Source organism: Cynocephalus volans, chromosome 12, assembly GCF_027409185.1.
Source record: "Cynocephalus volans isolate mCynVol1 chromosome 12, mCynVol1.pri, whole genome shotgun sequence".
In the NCBI taxonomy this organism is placed as follows: Eukaryota; Metazoa; Chordata; class Mammalia; order Dermoptera; family Cynocephalidae; genus Cynocephalus; species Cynocephalus volans.
The window spans coordinates 10,349,421-10,375,783 of NC_084471.1; the positions used below are offsets into that span (position 1 = coordinate 10,349,421).

General features: G+C 38.9%; 1 protein-coding gene across 4 annotated transcripts in view; it reads right to left on the reverse strand.

Annotated features, from left to right (window-relative positions):
* The window catches only part of TNRC6B (trinucleotide repeat containing adaptor 6B), a 259,377-nt gene that overhangs the window by 97,703 nt on the left and 135,311 nt on the right, over positions 1-26,363 (reverse strand). Inside the window, exon 1 of one of the 4 annotated variants that reach the window (XM_063074665.1) lies at positions 24,676-24,869. The exons of the other annotated variants lie outside the window; for them this stretch is intronic. Coding sequence (XP_062930735.1) covers positions 24,676-24,680 — 5 coding nt within the window. The 5' untranslated portion in view covers positions 24,681-24,869. Of the gene's footprint in view, positions 1-24,675; positions 24,870-26,363 lie in introns of those variants that run through there. 4 annotated transcript variants of the gene reach the window in all.

Here is a 26,363-nt window from a genome sequence, read left to right on the forward strand (position 1 = left end):
CATGCTGCTAAAACCCCCTTCAGTTGGCTTTTGAGACACATTGTCACATCTACAGGAGCAGAAGCTTTCTCAATGCCAAAGTCAGGGGACAAACAAGGATCATCGGGCCTTTTCCTTCCCCGTTTCAAGCATCTCATCTACAAAGAATTCAAAACATATTTAAAAATAAGTATTCAGTGCTTTAATTACTTTTTTGATGGAGACGACATTTCTGCTATTTTTTCCACTCTTAAAAACAATAAAACTTGTAGGGGTAATTTACAAATTTTTTTTAAAATTAAATATTTAATACATACAAAAGAACTTCCATGTACCTACCACTCAGTTTAAGGTACAGAACATTCCCAGTACCCAGTAGCCCTTGTATGATCTTACCTTTTTTTTTTTTTTTTAACTGCACAAGAGTTAAACACCCTCTTAACTGAATACTCAGCATCCTTTTGATTTCCCACATAATGCTTTGTAACCTAAACAATATTTTAGTTTTATATATTTCTGAATTTTATAAATGGAATTATACTACTTGCTTTTCTCACTCAACTCAATTTCCCCAAATTTTACTTACATTGATGCATTAGCTATAATTCATCCATGTAAATAATGCAAAGAGCACAATTGTATCTATCCATTCTCCTCCTGACCGGCATTTAGCTTTCTAATTTTTACTACTACAAGCCATGTTGCTGTAAACATTCTGGTATATGTCTCCCGTACAGGCATACATACAGGAATTCTTCTGTGGGGTAAGGACATGCCCACAACTGAAAACTGAGGATCATAGGGTATTTTCCAATTTTACTGGATATTACTACACTGTTTTCCAAAGTGGTTACAATAATTTACACTCCCACCAGAAGATTATAAACTCTCATTGGGCGGTATGCTCTCCAAAACTTGGTAGAATAGCCCCCTCCCCCTTTTCTGCAGTTTCACTTTCCAGTTTCAGCTACCTAAGGTCAACCACAGTCTAAAAAGATTAAATGGAAAATTCCAGAAATACACAATTCATAAGTTTTAAATTGCACGCTGTTCTGAGTAGCATGACGAAATCTCGTGCTATCCTGCTCCATCCTGTTTGGGTTACAAATCATCCTTCGTCCAGTGTATCCACGCTATATAACCACCACCCACCTGTTAGTCACTTAGGAGTTGTCCTGGTTATCAGATCGACTGTTGCAGTATCACAGTGCCTGTGTTCAAGTAACACTTACTTTACTTAATAATGGCCCCAAAGCACCAAAATAGTGATGCTGGCTTATTCTTACAATTGCTCTACTTTTCTATTTATAAATCAAACTTGATCATAGGTATGTATGCATATATAGGAAAAAACACAGTATATATAGGGTTTGGTACTATCCACAGTTTCAAGCATCCACTGGGGGTCATGAAAACATATACTCCCAAAATAAGGTTAGACTATATATTTTCAAATCTTTTAATTTTTGCCAGTTTGACAGGTGTAAAATGGCCTCTCACTGTGCTTTAACTTGCATTTCCTTGATTACTAATTAGTTGGATTTTTTTCTCCCTATTTACTGGCTATTTGCATTTTCTCTACTGTTAAATTCCTATTTGTTTCTTTTGTCTGTTTTTTTCTACTAGGTCTTTTTCTCACTGATTTGGAGTTCTAATTGTATTCTGGAGACAAATCCTTTGTTACTCATACATGCTGAAAAAAATCTAGTTTCTCTCTCACTTTCACTATAGTGTCATCTGCTGAGTGTAAATTCTTTAATTATAATGAACATGAATGTACCAACTTTTTTCATTCATGTTTTGTGCTTTTTATTATTGTGTTTAAATCATCCTTGCCCAGGCCATAAATATTCTTCTATGTTTGTTTCTAGAAATAGTAAATTTTTTCATATTTATCTGAATCCATTTCGTATTTATTTTTGTATATGGTATATGACTTGACCCTTACACACAGAAGAAGACTTTCATGTGAAGACGGGGGCAGAAATTGAAGTGATGTAGCTATAAACCAAACAACACCAAGGATTGCCAGCAAACACTGCAAGCTAGGAAGAGATGAGGAACTATTCTTCCCTAAAGCCATCGGAGCATGATTTTGGACTTTGAGCCTCTAGAACTGTGAGAATAAACTTCTGAAATTTTAAGCCACCCAGTTTGTGTTATTTTGTTATGGCAGCCCTAAGAGACTAATACAATGGTGCTGGAGTATCCCAGCACCATTTCTTGAAAAATCCATTATTTCCCCCTCTAATCTGCAGTATCAACTGTCACCTTTCACCACCAGTAAGGCCAGTTCCATCTTGAGCAAGATGACATATACACACGGCGGTCTGAGTCTAGACTTCCCACTTTGATCTGCTGATCCATCTCTATCCTTGCATCTACACCACACTGCCTTCATTACTACAGCTTCATGATGAGATATCTAGTAGGTTAAGTCCTCCTACTCGTTGTTCTTTCTCTTTCACATAAGTTTTAAAATCAGCTAATCAAGTTTCAAAAAAATTATTGAAATTTTTATTAGAATTGCTTTGAATTTATATAGCAATTCAAGGAGAACTGACATCTTTAAATTACTGAGCCTTCTTATTCATGAACATGATAGAGCTCTATGTCTATTTAGGTCTTATTTTAATTCTCCTATAGTTTTACTTTTTTTTTCTATGGAGGTCTTGTTAGGTTTAGTCCCAAATTGCTTTTCTCTTGCCACTGTAATGATACTTTATAGCATCAAGCAGGGAATCATTTAAATAAAAAAAGATAATACTCTGATCTTTAGAAACAGTTCCTAAACATATACTTACACTCAGTAATCTCTTGAATGAGCACCTCATACAGAAGTCAGACATTTTAATGACCATATTAATATTTTAGTGCTCAGTATGTGTTGGACACTGTCCTAAATGTGTAAACCTCATACTCCTAAGGTAAATTCTGTTGATCTCATTCTACAGTTGAGGAAACTGAGGCTTAAAGAGGTAAAAACCCAAGGAGGTAGCTCTGGAAACAGAAACCAATGTTTTGCTCCACTGCATAATTTCTTAAATACTACTGTGTGTGTCCCTTTGGTGTGACAGATGAGAATAAAATCCACCTTAAAAAAAAAAAAAAAAAAAGAAAAATCCATCTTAACCTAAGAACCCACAAACACTTTCCCAATAATCAAAATACCTTTTGGCTGCCCAAATTCACTTGGTGGGTTCTCCAAATCAAAATATTGTTTTCTGACTAATTTTCAATAAAATACTCTATAGATCACAAACATACAATACTTCCAATAATTACATTTTTAAAACAATTAGATAATATAGTAAATTGGGAATGTCACTCAACTACTATTTCTGTTTGTTACAATGGTAATTTCCAGATAAATTTTCAATTACTTAAAAAAAAAAAGCTGTGTTTAACTGTCAGTTTTCAAATTAATGACTCACTTCCAAGATTCAGTAACAGACCTCACCCAGATCCCAAAGCTTCTAAGTTGATTATTACTGCTTGCGTAGGCAAACTAAAGTTCAACTATTCTAGAGTTTTTGGTGACTACATTAATATACTGCATTTAAATCTTCTTAATATATAAGCCACAGAATCAGCATATCTACAGTACGAGTGATCTTCTGACCTCTAGTCAATACCAAAGAATCCTTTCAGTACTGGTGCGCAAAACCTTGGTCTCACCTTATATTAACAAATAATGTGAAAATACCATCTATTTAATCACACTTGTTTGCTTTCTACAACACTACAGATATTAAACTTCTACTGAGCATGTGGGGTAGACCAGTGAATAAAACAGACAAAACACCCTGACAATTTCCCCTATGAGAACAAGCCAACCAGTGGAAAAACTGGGGGCTCGGGACACTCTAGTGTGGTTCAGGAGTGATCAGGAACAGCTGCTTACCTTATCACATCACATTTGTGGAATACACCTGAAATTAACATCTTTGTCAAAATTAACGTATTCCAGGCGAAGTGCTTCTAGCTGCATGGCTGAATACTGTTTCCAAAATAGAAAAACTGAACAGTGCTACTTAGTAAGATAAAAATGCATCTGTATTCAAAATAATAACTAATAAGCCAGTTGGCTCACTGGATTACAGTGTGCCCCCCCTCCTAAAAAGGGCAAATCAAAATAATAACTAACGAGAGTCCTTCTTAGTATCATTAATTTCACTGGATAAGTGAAAATGAAGGCTAGAAACTTTTTTTCCTATGCCTGTTTCAGTGAACTGCTGGTATCCCTACAAAAACCAAGTGACAGGCAACTCATTAAAAATAGAAAAAGCAGCATTTGAGAGAGAACAATAGCAGGTGGTATAAGTATAGCAGAGCTTCTTTATAGCCGCAGGCATCTCTGTAGTTACCAGAGTCAATTATTTGCACAGAAGAGCATCAATGAGGCCAGGCAGTCCCCTGGGTCGGTTACACAAGTATCATTTAGAGATACATCATGCTTACAAATAATGGTGCAAACATTAAAACCCAAGTTCCACAAACTGCTTTGCAACACATACAACTTACTCTGGCTAGTCACTTGTTAGCGTTTTCTGAATACTGTGGGACAGAGGAAGCAGAAGAGCAGGTCAATAGCCAGGAAAATATATCCTGCCTGGGTTCTGCTAGTCTCGGGAAACCAAAGTGGTAGTGACTGTATCTGGAATGTCTGGCTATGGTTGCTGGTCACAGCATCCCCACAAGGGAGAAAATAATTGAACCTGCATGCCCAGTTTACCCTAATGGTCCACGAATAAATGCTAGACTCTTAGATTTCAAGGGACTGACCGGAATTTGCAGGTACATAAAAAGTTACTGGCCCCATACCTCTTTCTCTTATAATTAAACAAAGAAGCCACAGGCTAAACATAGTACAGATGGCTTATGAAATACAGAAGACAAAATATTCATATCACCTAAAAATGTAAGGCGATCTGGCAACATATAAATACTAAGTATTTTGCTCAAAACTTTGTATTATAAAATGTCTCCTTTTCTTCCTTGTTCTATCTTTTTTTTTCTTTTTCTTTTTGATTCCCTTTCATTTATAAAGAGGCAAATAGGGTTGAGAAGTACAGGGCTGAAGAAGGAGATAGCTATTTAAGCAGGAAGATGGAAAGAAGAGAAACAGGATGAAAAGAAAAAGTGAGACAGATACATTGTAAAGGGCAATAAAAGACAAGCCAGAGGCCCAGGTGGATGCTAGCCGCTATCTTCCTACCCTATGACCAACAGCCCTACTGTATTCTAGATTACTGAACCCTTAGAAAGACGAATCTAGAGTTTTCAGGAGTTTCTGAAGGTACTTCTCAGCTGCACCTGCCATGTGGCAGGAAATGAAAACAAAACAAAACAAACTCAGCAGAAGCAGAAGTCCTCACCACATGAAACTGTTCTGATGACTGAACCTAAGGCTGAATAAAGAAAGATACTGGGTCTCAAAAGTCCATCTTGAGTATGGAACTTACTGTAACTGTAAAGAGTTACCATTAGAAGTGGTATTTATCAGAGTAATCAAAGAGTTTCTTGGGCTGTCTTCCCAATTCTACTTGACTGCACACTTGTATATTTTTGCATTTTTATGACATACCTGGAAAAAATTAAAGTCGAAGCAAAGAGTATTCTCATGAAGCCGACTTGTTAGAGAAGAGCAAATGGTGGGATATGGATTGATGAAAAGAGGAAGGTGGGTCACACAGCCAGAAGCCTGAGGGGAATCCATTAAGGTGGTGAACCAGACTCTGGGCAGGGGGGAAACATGGCATGCTGTGTGTGACATGTTACATCTTTGTGATGCACTAGCATGTCCTAACACCTGGCTGGGAAGCACCAATAGCTCAGGACCAAAAATGTGTTTTGTTTTGAGCTATCAGTTAAGTTTATTACATAACATGTGATCACCAGTATAATGAGTTCTATCTACTGCACTCAACGAGACAAGGTGATAATCAATGACCAGTATTTTTTGAAACCTGCTAATTAGCTAATACCAACCTGCAAAGCTGAAGGACATTCAACAAAGAACCTGGCCTCTGGTTGAGGGTTACAAAGATTGATTACATTTTGTAAACATGAGTACACTAATTATCCTGATTTGATCACCACATATTGTACACATGTACTGATATTCAAATCTGTACCCCACAAAATATATATAATCAATTATGTTTCAATAAAAAAAAAACTGTCAAAACAAAAATTAAAAATGCATACTCACAAAAGAATGTGGCCTCATCATAGTCTAAGACAATAGGCCTGAAGTTCTCCTCACTACATTCATAAGTGTGTTAGATCAAAATGTTAGTGAAAACCTGAGCAAGAAGAGAGGAGCTAGCAAGACAAAATGTATGCAGGAATGCTGGACAGAAGCAATGTTGACAAGCTGTTAATTTTTCTGATACACAGCAGTACAAACTCTCAGATGGATAATCTGAAAAGCAGAGTTCCCTCCCCCAACCTGCAATTATCCTCTCCACTGAGTCCACTACTGTCCTTATTTTAACAGGGACAGTATAACTCAACATATGGAACCTTTCAATACATCTTTAAGGACATGGGATCCGTAGGGCCAGTGACACAGAGGAAACGTTGAGGTCTTCACAAAGCTATGAGGGTTATAACCCAGCACTGTAGGCTATGTATCTCCAAACTGAGAAACAAGTCATTTGCTATCTTGAGGCAATACATAAATCAGATTCATCTTTAAAAAGTGGGTTATCTCCTTTTGAAAGATAGACTTCCTTTTGCTTCACAGTTTTCAAGCACATCTCCTGTCCTACTTGAGTTTATATGTAATCGTAGCAATGGTGTATTTACATTCCTCCACTGAGTGCAGGAAAATCACAACCTATGTGCAATTATAAAACCCTAAAATTGAATTATTTGATTCTTTAAAATGTCAAAGGTAAGAAGTGGAAGTATTCTTGTCAAAAACTCTTAACAGAAAGTTGGTCATATGTAAAACAGGTCTGCGAGGAGAGGGAAAAAAAAAAAAAAAAAAGAAAGCCATCTAGAGATTTTAAAAGCCTATTCTAGGTTTTCAAGCAGGGCTTGAAGCAGGGTATACAGGAATATAAACATAAAATTAAATGACTTTAACTACAACAAGTAGGAATTAATATCTACTCCTCTCTTTCTGATATTCAAAATCCATCAAGCAAAGTTCTCAAAACCTCATATATAATATTTTCTTAGTTTATACTACTTGATGCTAAAGTAGTTTCACATTTCCTAGTGACTGGCATTACATGATCCTTTCAAATCTGAACAAAACTCACATAACTATTCTAAAATTTTATTATTTGAAAATGGGCAAACTGCCAGATAAAAACATTAGTAGACTAGCACTTGAGTAGAGATAAATCTGGAATTAAGCCAGTATTTTGTATTACATATTGCTCAAGTTCCACCTCTATATGTATGGCAAAGAATTTCAGACAAATGTTCCCCATTCTCTATCTAATTTTTCACATCACTTTAACAAACAAAGCCATTAAAAACAAAACTTCCCGATACAAAGTCAACCAAATGTTTTTGAAAATTTCTAAAGCACAAGTATGCAAAAATATGTACAAAAGTTTTTAGATTACTTATAAAAGTACAGAATGGTAACCTAAATGTCCATCAGTGAGAGCTACCATTTACTGAGTGCTTGCTATGTGCACACACAAATGTAAGCATCCTACATGTACCACCTCATCTAATTCTCACGACAGTTCTGTTAGACGAGGGCCAGCCACACCTCCAATCTGCAGATGCTCACTGCTACTGAAGGAAGTACTGCTGCTACCAGGCACTCTTACCCTCTTCTGTGGAGAGATCTAGGAAACAGATGTACATATGATGTGCATATACTACCCATGTATATAAATACAGATGCATACATGCATGCATTTTATATTGATACTATTTTTATCTTTATGGTACTTATTAAAATCCATGCAATCACACTAGTACTTCTGATTCCAATCTAACATGGCAGGATTCATTCTAGATGTGTCCTTTCCAATGTTTGTCATATCCTTCTCCAACAGCAAGAGCTCCTAGCTCCCATTATCCTGAACATACTTAACTATTTGATCAATTCTCCTATATTTAACCAATTTCCCATTGCTTCTGCCACCCATCAGCAGTGGATGCCCTTCTCACCTCTTCTGGGCTGTAACACAACACAACAGACCCTCCCTCTATGTGAAGGCCCCCTCATCCTACTGGCACTCTGACATCCCTGACCAGGCCAGCTACCTTGCCCTGCCTACTTAACAGCATTTAGGACTTGTTCAGGAAGGAAAAGAGAAAGAGAAGAATAATTCCTAAAAATTAATGTAAAACTATATTTTTAAAAAAGGATATCCATTAAATTAGAACTTGTGATAATTCAGAGAGCCAAGCTACTGCTGGCCTTTGCATCATCCATATATGAAGAACAGGTTTGCTAAGTAAATTAATAGTGTGAACAAGCTTGTAACCCAGATGTTTAACCTACTTAAGAAAACTAATTGTTTTCAAGCACTTTAAAATCACTGGGCATGTACTTGCCTTTAATTATTGTCTAATTACAAATGATTTCTATTTCCTTCATTATAGCTTTGATAAGCTCTCTATCTGATTACACTTGAAGAATTACAACTTAAACTCAATACATTAAGATCCTTTAAAAAATGTCTCCTTATTAATCATTTGAATTTTCAATTAATCACCTGAAAGTTTTTAACTATTCAGTGATTTCTCTTTTTTAGTTAATCTGTCATTGCTGCTCAAAAAGAAAAAATGCCTTTCAGTGGCCATCCAGGACTTCTCCCAAAGACCTCCTATTCTGCACACCATCAGCATAAGCCTCATTCTCTGTTACTTATTATGAATTCAGTGCTGATACCTTACAGCCATCAGTTCCTGTCATTTGCATCTGTATGTTATTTAAGACTCCACTTCACAAAGCAGGGATTCACCCAATCAACTGAATTATACTGCATTGCATTTAAGAAGGCTTGGGAAGAGGACACACTGTGGAGACCGAGTACCTGATTCCTCCACTTCTTTATGCCGCCTCAGCCTGGTTACTAAGCTGTCAACCCTCCATTTTTTCCTTATGAAGATAACCATTCTATCTATCACGTCGTCAGGAGGACTAAGTGAGGTAATGGGAAGTACCTCTTATATATTAGTTCATCTCCTTTCCCCAACAGAGCCTCATGGAAAAACTCAATATGATTTAGAGCAATGTTTTAAAATTTGATCACACAGAGAGAAACTACTGAGGAGCATGGGTTGTAACTGCCAGCTTCAACTAGGCTGCCCTATCCTTGCCCCTGACCAAAACAAAGGGGAACGTGAAAAAAACACCACCAAGAGTTCCATAACCTGAAAATGAGCAACCAACTTACACATCACCCAGGAGAATACTATCAGTGTGCAGGGGAAAAGAAATGAGAAATGAACTAGTCCTAGATACCCCAGCGGATGCTGGCCTGAGGGCACTGGGACTGCTGAATGCACTATCTCAGTGGCAGGTTATCTGGTTTTTTACCTAACCAGCTCTGTCAAGTACCAGTGACTAAATATTTGGATTTAACATTTGAGAGAAGATCACATTATTAAAAATCCATTAGAAAAATAAAGAAAAAAACCACATATATATAAAGGAAAAAAATATTTTAAGACAATAAAAAATAAATTAAAAATCCACTAGAGGTAAACAATTTTAAAAATCAAGTGTTATTAATATTTTGATGCACTATGGGCCATCCTAGCAGTGATTAAAAAAAGAGAGAGAGACTGACAAAAAAAATCTAGTCCCTAACAGTGAACCAAGCAGAACTGGAATGGTCCCAGTGGCCTCAAACACGTGGCCTCAATAGAAAACACTGGAATCAGGAGTGAATCTAAAAATTGCCAGCAAATGATGCCAGATAATCTATTGCTCTATATTTTCAATATCTGAAATACTCAAGCTTTCTTGGCATGTAAGATTATGTAATTTGGGTGTGTTGTTTCTTTTAAAACCATGAAAATTTATATACATTGAAGAGATGGAAGATAGTGGCATTCCTTCCAAACTGCCTCAAGAGCAAAGCCAGCCATTAAAAGAATGCAAACAAAATGCTGAGCTACCATGAATACACATTGTTGTCTCTGCAAATAATTCTTCATACAGAAGGATAAAGCTGTCCACGTTTCATTTGCAAAGCCTCTGTGCTTCCAAAGGGCAAAGTTTAAAGGACGTTTCCCCTGGATCCTGGGTTTACAAAGAGACTAGCCTGTAAGTCACAGGTCTCAGAGCAGGTGGAGGGCACAGGGCCAGGTACTAAATTCCTCACCCATTAGAGGTCCAACTAGTTATCCAAACGAGTCTACTCAACCTAAAACACAAGTGAACTCTCCCCAGTTAGAGTACACATTCCTGTGTTTGTCAAATTAGGAACTATATTTCCCTCCCAACCCCCATCTCAACCCACTGCAGACACTACAGGTATTTCTGCAACAGGCAACAAAAGTTCCTCCCTTTTAGACACCACACATCAGCCAAGCTTTTGTTCAATCTCTCCATCCCTCAAACTGGTGCAAGAGCCAGCTGCTGTGGTTCTTTTCCAGGTGGTGGGAAGAGGACAGGAGAATAGAGAAGCTGCTACAGCTCAGAGAATTCACAGACAGATTTGCATTTAAAGTCTTCCCTAATTGTGAAATGTTAGGAGTTCTTTGTTTCCTATTAAAGGACGTTCAAGAATGAGCAAAGCAGGAGAGAAAAACTAAGAGTTCTATATAAAGTATATTGTTGCCTAAAATAGATATTTATTTTAAAAGGGAGGGGGGAACGATCCACAGCACCCTTCCACACCATCCCAATTATTTCTTCTAGAAGGAAAGCTGGCCCAGCAACTTTGGGAAGCTACTGCGAAGCTACTTGGTGTGGGAGAAGATTTTCGTCTGGTTTCTTCCTAAGGCAGAATAATATAGCGCTCAAGCCCACAAACTCAGCAGCCAAGGCTGTCTGGGTCACTTCCTCCTACCTGTGTAGCCTTGGGCAACATAGTTAATCTCTCAGCAGTTAGCTTATAGGGTCTTCATTAAGATTAAATTAGTTAGCATATGTAAAGCCCTTAGAAAAGTGTGCCTGAGGTTCATCACAGGAAGCACACAGGAAGTAATATTATCCTTCCTTTCCAATATATAAGTTCCAGCCTCCTCCAATCCAGACCCTTTCTCTCAGACCATCTGCCTGCCCCTGGTTTTATTTTATTCCCATCCCAGCTTGGACTCTCCAACATTCACCAGCAATCTCCAAACACCTCACCCCCTAGTTATCCCACCCTGCCTTTCTAGGCCAGTCTTCACTCAGCCCCAAACAAACCCCAACTATTGCATTCTTCACCTTGACTTGCTGAGGAAAAATCACACCACTACAGATCACTGCAATTACAAATTGCAATTACAAAGCACCTCCTCTCTCAGCGAAGCCCTTAGAAATCCTTAGAGCTGACAGACGGATCTCTTCATAGTTTTTTTCTCTTTTTTTGGGGGGGGGAAGGGGGATCATGCTGTTCCAAATGTTTTATCTTTCTTCAGGCTCCCTTTTTCACTTAGACTTCACCTCCTATTTTAGCAAGACAGTGAATACTTCCCAGGAGAACTCCCTCAATTATCCTTCCTTCCACTTTCAAATTTACTTTTCCCTCTCTAAAGCTAACCTGTCATCTATGCAGCAAATCTCTTCCCATGGCTTGGATTTCTTCTCTGACCTTCTCTCCCACGTTCAAGTCAACTAACTTTATTGGATGCCTCCTGGGTGCCAGTCTCAAGTTCGTGGGTGACTAAGATATAGGGCTCATCCTTGTACCTTCAATCATTACCTCTCTACCTGCTCCTTTCCCACAGCCTTCCTATTCATGCTTTAGAATGTAAGACCAACAAGGGCAGGAGTTTTATCTATTTTTGCTTACTGCTTTATCCCCAGACAATAATAGCATAGCTTCTGGAACATATAAGGCACTCAATAAATACTTGTTGAGTTACTTCAAGTCATCCTTGATTCACTTATTCATTCAACAAATTGCTCACTGTGCACCCACTGTGTGTGTCAGAGGCTGTGAAGGTGCTGGGGTTACAGAGGTGAGTACAAGTTTCTGTTCTAGAACTGCTCAATGTAGTGACAGGAAGAGACCTGAAAACCTACAGGGAGACTCACAGCGGCAAGCAGGATGAACAATGTGCTGGGGCTGCTGGGCATCAATGGAGCCCAATGGACTCTAATGCTCCTCGAAGCTGAATCTGACTGCCTACATTCAGGGCTTTCTCGGCTGACCCCTTGGGCACCAGCTCCAACACTATCCTTTACTTCCCTAAACTCCTTCCTGTCTGGATTTCTTGTGCATCACCCTTTTTCCCGTTCTCATTCTGTTCCTCTGATCAACTGCTAAGAGAACGCTGTCCGTCACTCCCACGGCCTACATGACCATCTCCATATGCAAATCAATGGCTCCCAAACTTCCCTCTTGAGTTCCAGACCCTTATTTCTGCCTGCCAAGTTATATTAAATGTCCAACAAATCTAAAACCTGTTTAAAACAAAAAGCACTGCCTTCTACCCCCCATGCTCACCCCATCACATACCCAAAAGCCCTGCTCCACCCACTGAATGTCCACCCTAAACCATGGGATCATCACTTCACCCAATCTGTGGCTTATCCACAACCCCTCCCCCCTCTTTCTCATCACACCCAATGAATTCCACTTTGACTGCCTGCCCCAAACATCTTGCCTTCCATCATATCCTCAACAAGGAGATCAGTTGAGGCAAGCTGATTTTTTAAACTGCTTTCTACAAGATAAAATCCAAATTTCTAAGAATACAAAACCCATCAAAATACAACTCTAAACTCCCCTTCCACTCTCCTCCAGACAGCCAACTCCTGTATCCCACTAATATCTATTTCCCAGACACTCCCACTCACTTCCCAACTCCTCACCTTTGTTTATGCTATTTCCTCTGCCTGAAATGCTAACAATAATGAAAACATTAGCTAACACTGACCCAAGCAATGTGCTAAACACTTCAAACAAATTCTCATTTAATCCTCATAACCATTCTTTGAGGTAGGTACTATTACCATCCTTACTTACCAATGAGAAAGCTGAGGCACAGAGGTGATTTCCTTGCCCAGCACTGGGCTAATAGATCACACAACTGTCTTCACTTCAGAACCTCAGTTTTTAACCACTACTTTACACCACCCCTGGTTTACTCACCATCCCCTTTCCCAAGCAACTCCTATTTGCCTTTTAATACCAGCTCAAATGTCTCCTCTTTGGTGGAGACTTCCCTATTCCCCTGGGCCTCTCTCTGCATCCTCTAGTATCCTTCAGCAACATCTTTATTATAGGCAGCCTCACTATGTGTTTATCCATTTATGTTACCAGCTGAGTTTCAAAGATAAAAGTCAGGTCTCTAAAAGCCTTTGTATTTCCAGCACTGTTCAGTGTCCGATACATTACATATGTTAAGTGAATACTTATGTAATAAACACATTCTCCCACTAGATTATACCAAGCTCAAATTCAAGTCTATCCAGCTTGTTACTGCTTCCAAACACCCTACACGGCAAACCCTAATCTCTCTCCTTCTCCTCTCACTGCACCAGGACTTTTTTTTTTTTTTTAAGATGACCGGTGAGGGAATCTTAATCCTTGACTTGGAGTTGTCAGCACCACGCTCTCCCAAGGGAGCTAACCGGCCATCCCCATATAGGGATCCGATCCCGTAGCCTTGGTGTTATCAGCACCGCACTCTCCCAAGTGAGCCACAGGCTGGCCCTGCACCAGGACTCTTTGATGATCAAGAGTGAAAGCCCTTCTAGGGCAGCCACTCCCACAATCAGCTGATAGCATTATCACAGCCTGGGCAGGCCAGTGAGCTGCTGGCTATGGTCCACTTGATTACAGGAGTACAGTGCATTAAGAACACTTTCTCTCCCTGAGAGAAAGAAACAGTTGACATTTAATGTGGGGATGCCAGATTTAAGGTCTTTGTCATTTAAAATGTAAGTGGATAATGGACATGAAAATTAAAATGTACATAATATGATAGAAAATCTGTCATGGCTGTTATTGAAAACTCATAAAGAGCCAAAAGGCTGGCTAAAACGCATTTAAGTAATACTACTTAGTTTGGTGACTTGCTGCTTTTACATAATCACCATGACTAAATATCTCACTGAATCAAATAAACTTTGCTATGAGTTTTGATTATTTTAGATTCTACAACTGCTGAGCATCTAATGGAGTTGACCTGTTTATTCTTTTTTTCTTACACTAACGCACCAGCTCACCATATAATCAGAGGAAACAGGGTAATTTCTTAAAAAGTGTGAGTCAATGAAACCATCATCACTGTGGTCAGTAAATAAGAATGAAGGAAGGTAGTCCCAGAACTTGAAATAAGGTTTATTCCTATAAGTGAGGTTAATAAAACCAGTAAGCACATGGTTAATTGTAATGCATGGTTTATAATTAGGATGTGGTTCCCAAATGCTGAACTTTTAGTACCTGTGCTGAACTACTGGGGGAAAAAAGAAAAAAGGAAACAATGTAATTGTTTTCATAAAGCTATACTCAATTTAATAAGATGTCTTTTATTCTGAGACTGTCCAGTCTACTCTTTTGTTAAAGTGTTTTTTTCTTTGAAATGATGGCAATAAGTGGTGTTTTTGGTTTGTTTTCTTTTAAAAGATGACCGGTAAGGGGATCTTAACCCTTGACTTGGTGTTGTCAGCACCACGCTCTCCCAAGTGAGCTAACCAGCCATCCGTATTATAGGGATCCGAACCCGTGGCCCTGGTGTTAACATTTTTTAAAAAGTTACTTTTAAATCTGGTTGTTGTGTTAACTATAAGTGGACTGATAAATTTGATTCTCTAAACCAGCAAAACTGGGGACAGCCTGGAATATGGCAACTCATTAGAGGTTTCCTTAAATTTTTTCAAACCGCAGTGGGACAACAGTGGATCATTAAATCAATTTAGCAGGTTGGTTGGAATCAGCTTTTATGGGTTTTGCTTTGTATTTTACAAAATGGACTTGAACAGAATATAACTGGATACATTACACACGGTATCAGAAAGTAAATACTTTTGCTTCAGTGTATATATACATTCATATGTTTACAGTCTCAGTGCAAATTGTATTTTTTACAGTGGATCCAATCAAAAAGTTTGAAAGCCACTGTTCTAAGCTACCCAATTATCTAACTTCAGCTTATAAATAGGAACTTCTTGGCATAAAAAGTACAGCAATTATTTTCTGCAAGCAAAGGGGTGAAAGAAACAATGGCACACAGAGGCAACTACTTATCACAATCCTTGTTGCTCTGGGTTCCTGGGAGGGGGCCAGTGATCAACTAACGGCTAGACCTCTGGCCTTATTAAGGAATTAAAGGGCATTACTTAAGCCCGCCGCTATATAGTCTGGTTTTTACAAAGGCATAAATGGACAACCAAAATGCACTTCTAAAGGAAAACTAAAATGTAAGGGATTACTTTCTATGTTGATTAAAAAAACAAACAAAAAATGGGATTTAATAGCTGACACTCCAAACTCTTACATGGCACTCCATAGAAAAAATAAGCTCCTCTATGTCAGCTGAAATCAAATTGTCCAGTAACCAAAAACCAGTGCTTAGTCTCCAGTGTGAACAAGGTTTGGTTCCAAGCAGAATTCAAGATCATTTCTATCTTTACTGGTTATTACTTACAAGATCTAAGTTAATAGCTACAAAGCAGTCTAAATCAGGGCTGGCAGGTTAGCTCAGTTGATTAGAGCATGGTACTGTTAACACCAAAGTCCAGGGTTCGATCCCTGTACCAGTCAGCCACTAAAAAATAAATAAATAAAGCAGTCTAAATAAATGAGATAATGAAAGTCTTCGAACCTGCTTTTTATAAATTACAAAGAACTACCCATATTTAGTAAATATTAATTCTACTGGCCCAAGTCGGCAAAGAATTCAAAATGAGTGTGACAGTGTAAGGTCAAACAACCTGCATATCACTAAGAGAAGTGAGAGACAAGCACAAAACAATAGGCCTTGTGGCATTCTTTCCCGCTCATACACCTCCACTAGACCAGGAAGGCTGGGACCACTGACTTCAAGCTTCCAGAACACACGCTCCTAATTCAATACCTCCCCACCTGCAGTCACCATCTCACTGATTCCACAGAGTTCAAAAGAAATTTACATAAAGGAGCAGGAGTGATCCCACCCCCGCCACTCAATCTGTTTTTAAATGAAGCCTCTGCACCAGCATTTCAGATATACGATACAACTAGCCTGTTTCAGAACTTCTACCATTCTGTTGACCTCAGCCAAAAGAGTATTTTTTAAATTCCTGTTTTAAATTTTTGAAATCTGTGTACTTTTACAGAAAGTTTGTATCCTCACATGCAAAATTAGGGATCTGACCCTTTCATTTCTAAAAATTCCACTAGGATAAGCCATCATGTGTTCTAAGAGACACTAATCCTGTAAAATGCTTTGTGATGGTATGAAGCCATTTTGAATATTTTCAAAATGTGCATTAAATGTAAAATAGCCAATTTTACTTTGTACAGCCCTGCACTGTCCAATACGGTAGCCAAATGTGGCTAGGGCGCACTTGCAATGAAGCTAGTCCCACTCAAAAACTGAATTTTTAATTGTATTTTAGTTTAATTTAAATCTAAAAACTGACACATTTCCACGACTGGAATACTTTTGCATGTATGAAAAAGCTTGGGTATATGAATCTACTTTTTCATGAAAAAGTAGTAAGTTTTATGAAATCTAAATACGGATCAAGTATTTCCAAATGTAAATTTTGTTTGAATTGAAATACATTTTAAGTGTAAAAGACACGACAGATTTTGAAGACATAGTAGCATGAAAAAAGGAATGTAAAATATCTCACTAATATTTTTAAATTGGTCACATGTTGAACTGATATTTTGCACATATTGGGTTAAATGTATTATTAAAATTAATTTAATGTTTTTTTTTTTTTACTTCTTAAATGTGTCTCCTAGAAAATTTAAAATAACACATGTGGCCTTCCATTCTCTTTCTACTGGACAGTGCTGGTGAAATCTAATGATTCCCAAACCTTTCCAACTGGAACACCTCCCTACACCAAGGTTCGGGAACATTGCTATAACCAAATACTCTTCTTCCTGTGCAGCATCTAAAACTGCTGACCACACCTGCAACTGAGAAGTCCCTCCTCCATCTTCAGTGACTATGACTGACCGTCTTCCTGTATAACCACCTGTCTTTTAATCCTTTCCCAGGTCCTCTTTCTCTTCCTATCCACAAGGTCCCGTTCTCAGTTCTCTTTTCTATTCTTTACACTCCCACGGTGACCTCAAGCCACTCCCTCAGCTTCAACTATTACCTGAGTGTGAAAGCCTTCCAATTCTTTTTCTTCTTTTTTTGTCTTTTTGTGACCGGCTGCACCGCGCTCAGCCAGTGAGCGCACCGGCCATCCTTATATAGGATCCGAACCCGCGGCAGGAGCACTGCTGCACTCCCAGCGCCGCACTCTCCGGAGTGCGCCACAGCGTCGGCCCAGCCTTCCAATTCTTTATCTCCACTTCTGACCTCTTTCTCAAGCTGCAGCTCCACACTGCCAGCTGCCTGCTAAGCAGTTCCATCTGGAAGTCCCACCAACTTCTTAAACTCAATCTGACCTGGAATGCACCATCTTCATTTCTGTTGTAGATTCCCAGCATTCACCTTAAAAACCTGGAGTCTCTAGTCTCATGATCACAATCTTTTCTTTTCTGGTGGCTGGACCTTGGTGTTATCGGCACCATGCTGTAATCAACTGAGTACCTAGTCAGCTCCTATGGTCACAGTCTTAGAGCAGGCCCTTTCCTAACAGTCCTTTTTGCCACAGCCTCCTAACAGGCCTGCCTGACGCTAAATTCTCCCGAGCCACCCCCACCCTTCATGTGCCAGTCTTCCTCTGCCCTACTGCTATATGAGTAGTCTCAAAATACCACTTCAGTCACATTGCCACCAAACTTTCAACAAGTCCTGGCTGTCTACCACAGTAATTCAAACTACTCAGCAGGCATCCCCACTCCTCTATACACATCCAACCTCCAGTCAGTCCTCCCTGGACATACTTAGTCCTCTTCCACCTTCCTCCAGCTAGAATGGCCTGCCTTCTGGGTCTACTCATTGCAATTCTGCCCAATCTTTAAGGCTCAGCTCAAATACAAAGTCCTCATAAAGCCTTCTCTGATCAATCCAGCTAAAATCAGTGTTTCTCCTCCCTGAAACTCATTTGGTATCTCTAATAACCACTGTGGTAATGGGAGTACTGGGCCTTATCCTCTTTATAAAATAACATCCCCTTAGTAGCATTGAACAGCACCCTGCACTGCATATTGTAAGTATGCCATCTTTGGACATCTTACCAAAGAAATCAACTTAAAAAGCAAAATCTTTGTAACTCGAAACTACTGATCATTTCCAAATCTCCAGACCAGATCTCTAATTACTCCAGACCTTCATTTAGATGTCCCAAGATTAAATAACTCCAAAATTGAACTCCTCATCTCAACCCCACACCTGACGCTCATCTAAATAGACCTTAACTCAGTGAATAGTAGCACCATCCCCCCAGCAGCCAAGGCCAGAAACATAGGTGTCATTTTTAATTTCCTCAACTCCGCCTTCTCACACTCAGTGATGAGATCCTGTGAAATCTTCCCAAATATCTCTGGAATTCATCCACTTCTTCCCAACTCTGCTGTCAATTCAGGCCACCATTACCTTAGATTACTGCAATATCATTTGGTCTTATACGCAACCCTCCAGCCATTTTCCACATGCAACCAGAGTAGTCTTTTAAAAGTCCAATCTGAACGGGTGACAGACACTCCTGCTTAAAACCTTTCAATTGTTCTCAAGATAAAGACTTCCAAACATGGCTTACAGACTCTTCTGCATCTGACCAGGGTTCAGCTTTTCAGCTTCACCTCTCATTTCCTAGATAATTCCTTCCCTTAAGCACACTACACTTCAACAATGTCCCAAGTGCTCTATGCAGTTCCCCCAAAATGCCAATGTCCGCTCTTGCCTCAGGGCCTTTGCACAAACTGTTTCCTCTACTTGGGTTGTTTCCTTCCTTTGTAATCACCCAACACCCCAAGCCAGCCAGCCTCCTTGCATTTATAATTCTTTCTACCTTTAGCAATGGTACTTGGAGGAAATTTCCATACTAATTCTATGCTAGTACTTATCTCAATACCTGGCTTGTAACAGGTACTCAATAATTAGTTGGATAATTTTCTGGGTTAAAAAAAAAATTCCAAGGGTCAATAAATGAAAGTCATTTCTATATCATCTAAATTAATTCAAAAGCATCATATAAAGTGGGCAATTGACCTAAATTTTTATTTTATCTGTCTTTTGGGTCAAAACTATTAATAATTTGGTTAAATGAACACAATTTACATTTTTGGGCTCAGTATAATCAAAATGAAGAAAAAAATACTGTATTCCATGTTCTCCTTTGCCTTGTAAACTCTAAAACCAATTCATCTGAAATTGCTGAGAACCTTTTGATGCAAAACACAGAATGTATGAAAAGCAGCCAAGCAAATGTAGATACATCATAGAAGCAGAGCCTGAAGGAAACTGGAGAATATAAAAAGACAACATCAGACCATAGGAATGTAGGGACTTTATTAAAAAAGAAAAGGCTCAGTGCTGCTCCTGTCCTTGTCCAGGCTAAAGCTTCCTGCAATCACTGCACATGCTTCATGATTGTGGTGTCCATGAGAAAGAATGGAGGCATTCTGTGGAGCCATAAAAGCATTTCTGGTTTATTCAACAAAGGGAGATACTGTAAAGGGGAAGGAAACACTAAGCAACGAGACTAGGTGCCCAGGCCTCACATATGTATAGCATTTCCTTTATGCTTCACAATATATGATCCCCATTTTACTGATAAGGAAATAGGGGCCTACATTCACATATCTAGCCCTAGTGACTGTATACTCAGTTCTAACTCAAGTACATTTTTATCAAGCACCTACTCCTGCCATGCTCTGTTCTGTGAGCAAGTCAGATAAGGTCTCTGCTCTCAGGAAAGCTTGTAGTTTTGTGGAGAAAGATGTACCATACGCAAATATAGGAGTCCCCCCTTTACCACGGAAAGTTTTACTTTCTGCAGTTTCACTTATCCACGGTATGGTAGAATAAGATATTTTGAGAGGGAGAGAGAGAGAGACCACATTCATATAACTTTTATTATAGAATATTATTATAATTGTTCTATTTTATTATGTTATTACTGTTAATCTCTTACTTACCTAATTTATAAATTAACCTTTATCACAGGCACGTACGCACAGGAAAAAACATAGTATTATAGGTTTCAGTATTATCTGTGGTTTCAGGCATCCACTGTGGGGGGTCTTGGAACATATCCCCCATGGATAAGTGGGGACTACTGTAATATAATTTCAGATGGTGATACAATTAAGGGGTATTAAAATAGGAAAGTTGGGGGATGTGATAGAGTAACTAGAAGGGTGACTTTAGGTTGCAAAATTCTCAGAGATAAATAAAAAGATAGTTTTGAAGAGATGGTTTGCAGAACTGAAGAAATGTTTGACAAAGTAACTATCATGTCAAACCTTAAATAGAAGTCTCTAGAACTATGAGAAGCAAAAATTACCACCCATTCCCTAACTATCAGTAATGATGACTATAGTTATCCTAGTCTTGCCCAAAGCAATAAGTTAAACAGTCACCAGATAGCGAATAATTCCATATGAACCAAGTGGCTGTTCAAGGCAATGGGCTGACCAAATTAATTCTTAGATCCCCCAGCACAGACATCAGGGCATAATAAATGATTGCTGAATGAATATATGAAGGAAGGAAGAAAGGCGAACAAGATGTCACTGCCATGGGTTAAATCCCTTTTTGGGCCACGTGGCTTCAAATCATCCCACCACACTCTGCCACCACCAGTCTTAATCCCAACAAGCAGGTGAGAGAAGTGGGATTAGTGTAAATCCACGAACAATACTGTACTGGGGAACAATAAGCATATGCCGTCCCTCTCCCCAGCCAATGGTCAGAAACCCTATCTTAAAATCACAAGTTCCACTTAAATAAAGTCTAATGTCCAAATGATGACTAGAAATTAATAAAGGCGTAATTATTTGGCTTCTTTAAATAAGGGATTTCCTAATGAAGATAATCGGGATACTTCTGTTACCAGGTCCTAGTTATAAATATTGCATATACCACCAAGCTGTGACAACCTGTTTACTACCCTTACTAGGTTGGTACTACTTTAGGACAGGGACAACGTACATTCACTCATCTGTGTTGCCTCAGAGCCATCTCCAATTTAAATAGCAGAAGGTCAATGATTATACAATCTGAGTTATAAAAATTAAATTCCCCCCAAACATTTTAGTCATGGTAGGATGAAGACCACCTCTTATTTCTATTATCTGCTTGGCCTGCTCTGAAGAACCTGAAGGTCTCATCATCTCACATCACTCCTTCAGTGTCTCTTGTAGAGTTCAAGAGCTGGAAAAGCCTTCAAGTCTTTGCCTCGGTCTTCAGAAGTTTGTTTTTAAAGGACTGTCCTAGTGGCGACAGAGAATAACGAATGGCCATTCAAAGCTGAACAGAGCTGCATTTGCACCATGCATCAAAGATGCCAATGCTTCCTTTCTGGGAACCAGATGGAAGGACTAAGAAACACTTTAAGATACAACTTCTGATTAACGCTATCAATTTTTGTGATGTTTCAGTAATGAACCTGTGACATTTCTTTCTGAGACAGAGTAGTGTTGTCAATAATGACTTATTACTGTAAAATCACAAGTAGACACAGCATAAGGAAATATGGATTGGGTGGGGGGGCTTTAGTAGGGATTATATTCATTTTCTTCAGCAAGAAACCTCCTCTGTATACACCATCTCATTTTTAAAAAGTAAAACCACCACAAACAAGTTCAAATACCCCTGGGTTTTGCTCTTTATAACATCAGCCACATTTTTAAAGTTTTTAAAGCTTCAATTCACACTACCAACAGAAAGAAAACTTCAACAAAAGGCACAAATTAAATACTATCCATCTGCACATTTGATTTATTACTTATTTTCACTTGTTTCTGAATTGCCATCGTTTGGGTGAGCCATAAGGACTGGATCTGCTGGAACTTACATCCAAAATGGCAGCTGAGCTTCTAAAATTAACCAGAGCCATAATGCTTACCATACATGAAACCAGGTCTTCCTTATCTCACCTTTCTACTAGCTAGGGGAAAAGAATATTTATAAAAACATTCCAAAGAATCAGATGTCATTCTGTTAATGTTCATCATATCATTCTTCTTTTTGCCTAAGAGAGCAGCCTCCCTGCTCTGGTTCCTCCTCTCTGCAAACGGAATTAACCTGCCATTGACATGTTTACACAGTCCACAAAAACAAGCTAATGGCAAAATATGGAAAGCCTAGGTTTTTCTCCTCTAAGCCAACTTAGGAAATAGGCATCAAATGAATCATCTAACAAGTAAAGCCCCAAATAATTGCTTTCATTTTCAGAAAAACAACAAAAATCAGAGCTATAAATTTTCCTTAGGTCCACCACAATGCAACACTCCCTATCACTAAGGTAATTTCTGTCTTTTTCTCTTTAAATTTGAGCTACAAAAAAATTCAGAGAGACAAATCTGTTCCAGACTACCTCTTTAATGTAATGTTTCCAATCCCTCTTACACAAAAGCTGAATTTATATCACCAAAAAATTTACACTGAACCTAAATAGTCATTTCTCTACTTATTACCATTACTAATATAATGACATAATTTGGGGGGGCGGCAAGCGGGCTGGTATGTACAATATTAGTTTTTTAAAAAATAATAAAATACTTGCTCTTTAGAGACATAGGACTTCAATTATCTTTATGTATTCAAATGGAAAGTCTTTTTGTTAAATTAGCGTGAAAGTCCCTTCATCTACACACAATTGGCCCAAAGAAACAGGCAATTTTCAGCACAAGAGGCCAATCCATTTTAACAGTGAATAAAGCTTTTGAAAACACTACACACCCTCTTCCAGACTGTCAAATTTTCAAAATGGTCCAGTATTTTTTCCATTTTATTTTTTTAACACTTTCAGGCCCAGCAAGCATGCCATAATTAGATTAATTGAAAAGAAAACAACAAAAACCACCCCTCCCTTCTGATCAAAATTATTTCATTTATGCTTAATTAGCTTTAATCCAAGTCTACATATTTAATAATGGGGATATGACAATTCAATCTATTTGCATATTTTAAATGCCTTTTCTAAACTATACTTTGTAACAGATTTAGAAGAAGAACAGTCTCTTTCTCATGCCAATATACCACCGCATAAATCAGGAGGATACAAATTAGGAAAAAAGAGAAAAAGAAAACAAGGCCTCTCAGAGCCAGGGCTGTGCTGAGGGGGGTGGGGTAGTTTACCCAGGGATGGGGGCAATTTACCCGCCACATCACAAACTACAATCCTTTCGCCCACCGGACTGAGAAGCATTACATCACACTCTCACAATGATAGGGGGAGGTGGCTCTGAGAAAGCAAGTTTTCAGCTTTCTTTCCTCCCTGCTCTCAGGCTTCTAGAATCCTGCATTAGGAGTAATGGAATTTAACTTCAGGCACTGCACAGTTCCAGGGGTTACTAACAATTCAGACTTATCTATATGACCCTAAATGACCACTTCACAAGAGATACATGGCCGAAACAGCCAAAAACACACACACACATACACGCTGAATTTGAGCTTAAAAGCCCAGTTATTCATCTGTATAAAATTAAACAAAAATTTTATTTCATGAGAAATGAAGAAGGCCAATCTACAGGGAGAATTGACAAATAATTTCTAAACAGGGTGAATAGCTGTTTATATCTTTAAAACACCATGTTTACAAGATAGTCCTACCATTTGGTTGAAACCATGATCAAAATAAAAGCGCATCTGGCTGCACATTTGAGAACACACACAGAGACCCAGTGCAAATGAGCGCGCGCAGAAATGAGAGGGGTGAGCCACATATCGCCTGGGAGGTTTTCAAGCAGGGGAATCTACAAACCCCAAACCTCCTGGCGTTCTCTCGCCCCCAACCTGATGTTTAAAATGTATCAGGTCTTTCTTTAGGTTTTACATCTCTCTAGGAAGGATGGCTCAATGGAAAGAAAAAAAAAGGTTTTCCCGTTCTAGGGCTTGCCCTCCCAGATCCTTTGTCGGCCTTAGCAGCCGAAAGAATGCAAACCCATTTATATTTATGCAAATTTTTGCAGCAGATTTAAGCGGGGAGGGAGGTGGTCTGTGTTTTTTAAAAACCTCTTTCTAAATATCAAATTTCCAATTACTCGCAGCTTCACTTATTTGCAAGATAGAAACGATGATGAAAATCTGCATATAAATTAAAAGTGCAATTAAATCACTCCAACATTTAAATAATTTACCAAATCTTTTCCATTCTAAAATGCCGAATCAAAAGTACATCACGGGTCTGATTTACAGAGATTCGAAATGTCTGAAGCCAGTCTCCATGCTAGACAAATGTCGATTTGCAACACCAGTTGTGAAAACGGTTAGACAAGATCCATATAAATCAATTGGTTTAAAAAAATTGAAATATTTACCAACCTCATAAAGTGCAGCAGTGCTTAAATCCAGCAAATTGAGGCATACAAGGTAGAAATGGAAATGAAAAAAGGTCCAAAAAATGAATTCTTTTTGTCTATCTGTTTTTTTGTATTTTAAATATTCAGAAACCAGCAGAGACTGTCGGCCATTTTGGCTTGAACTAACTCTCTCTCACTCACTCTCCCTCTTGCTCTCTCTCTCCCCCTCTGTCTCTAAAGGAAGCTGCTTTTTGTGACCTTCAAATAGAGGCGGATCATGTGACTTCGGGTAGGTTTGTCAATCAGGAAAGGGGCGGGAGCTGGGGCTGAAACTGCCTTAAAGGGGAAGCGGCCCTTTTCCACTCACTCTCATTTGTGAAATGCTGAAAGTGGCAACAGCATAAGGGTAACAGATGAACAAAATAGAAAAACCTCTATTGGTTTATGGAAATATGCTCAGTTGCTAACGATTCTTGCGAATTCTGGATCTTATCTTGGCTCGCTTGCTAGTTATTCTCTAGATATTTGGGGAAGCACAGGCTGGCAAACTGCTTTTTAAAAGGGGGCTTAAACGAAGCTTTATCCAAACAAGAGACTTTAGTTTTGAATGATTAAGGTGAAATATAGGGCACAACTGATCTCTAACAGCTCCTAAGATGCAAAGAAAAAAACTCAAAGGAAATGCACCAAACTGTGAATGGCAATTCGGAAAGGTTAAGTGACTTCTACCAAATCACACAGCTAGACAGCTGCTGAACAGGGACTGGTTTCCTACTTCTGAATTCTACATTTATTGTTTTTTGTGTATGTTTGTTTGGTACCTCCTCCCCCAAACCCTTATAAGAACTATGCTATGTAGCATTGCAAACTGAGTTCCTATGCTACAGCAGGTCTGAGTCATCTTTAATCCCCTCCCCCACCTCAGGAAGTAGCTCTGCAGCTGACAGAGAACAGGCACTAAATTAAAAGCTACCAGGTTTCCAGCACCCCTAAGTCCCTTCTTCTCCTCAGATGCTTCTTGATTCCTACCCACCTAGGAAACCTACGCTGGGTTTGCGTCTCTAGCTCTGCAGCTAACAGGCTGTGTAACTTTAGTACCTTACCTCCCTGGGCCTCAGTTTTCTCATTTGTAGATGGTATCTTTGGTTTCTTTCAGCTCTAAAACTCCGCACTTGACTTCTTTCTTTTAGCAGTTCGGTTCTTATCCTGGCCATTTTGAAAGTAAATCTCTACCCTGGAAAAGCTTCTTGACACTCACAGTCTAAACCAGGCCTTTCTGTTAAACACTCCCTTTACAACTTCTTCAGAGCAATGGTCATAATTGCAATTTGCTATTTGTGAAAGAATTTGCTTAGCATTATTGGTCTTCACCAGTAGACAGTAAACTGTATGAGGTCAAACACCACCACGTCTTCCTTCACTGCCCTGTGAGGCCCCACACCAAATCCCACAAAGTAGGTGAATAAATGAATTACCCAAGTGTGCTTCTCCCAAGTGAACTAGGCTGACATGCCAGCCAGCAGAGAACTGATGGATTCTGGAAACACAGCTTTCTTTGAAAAATAACCTATGAACATTTTTAAAATCCCACATCTGTCATCCTGGCTTCTGGGTCTTTAAACAGTCTCCTTCCACTTTTTCCAGTCAGAAGAACAGGTAAGGAGCTGTTTCATGGCAGGCAAAAGCCAATGCCTGGACGATCTGGCAGCT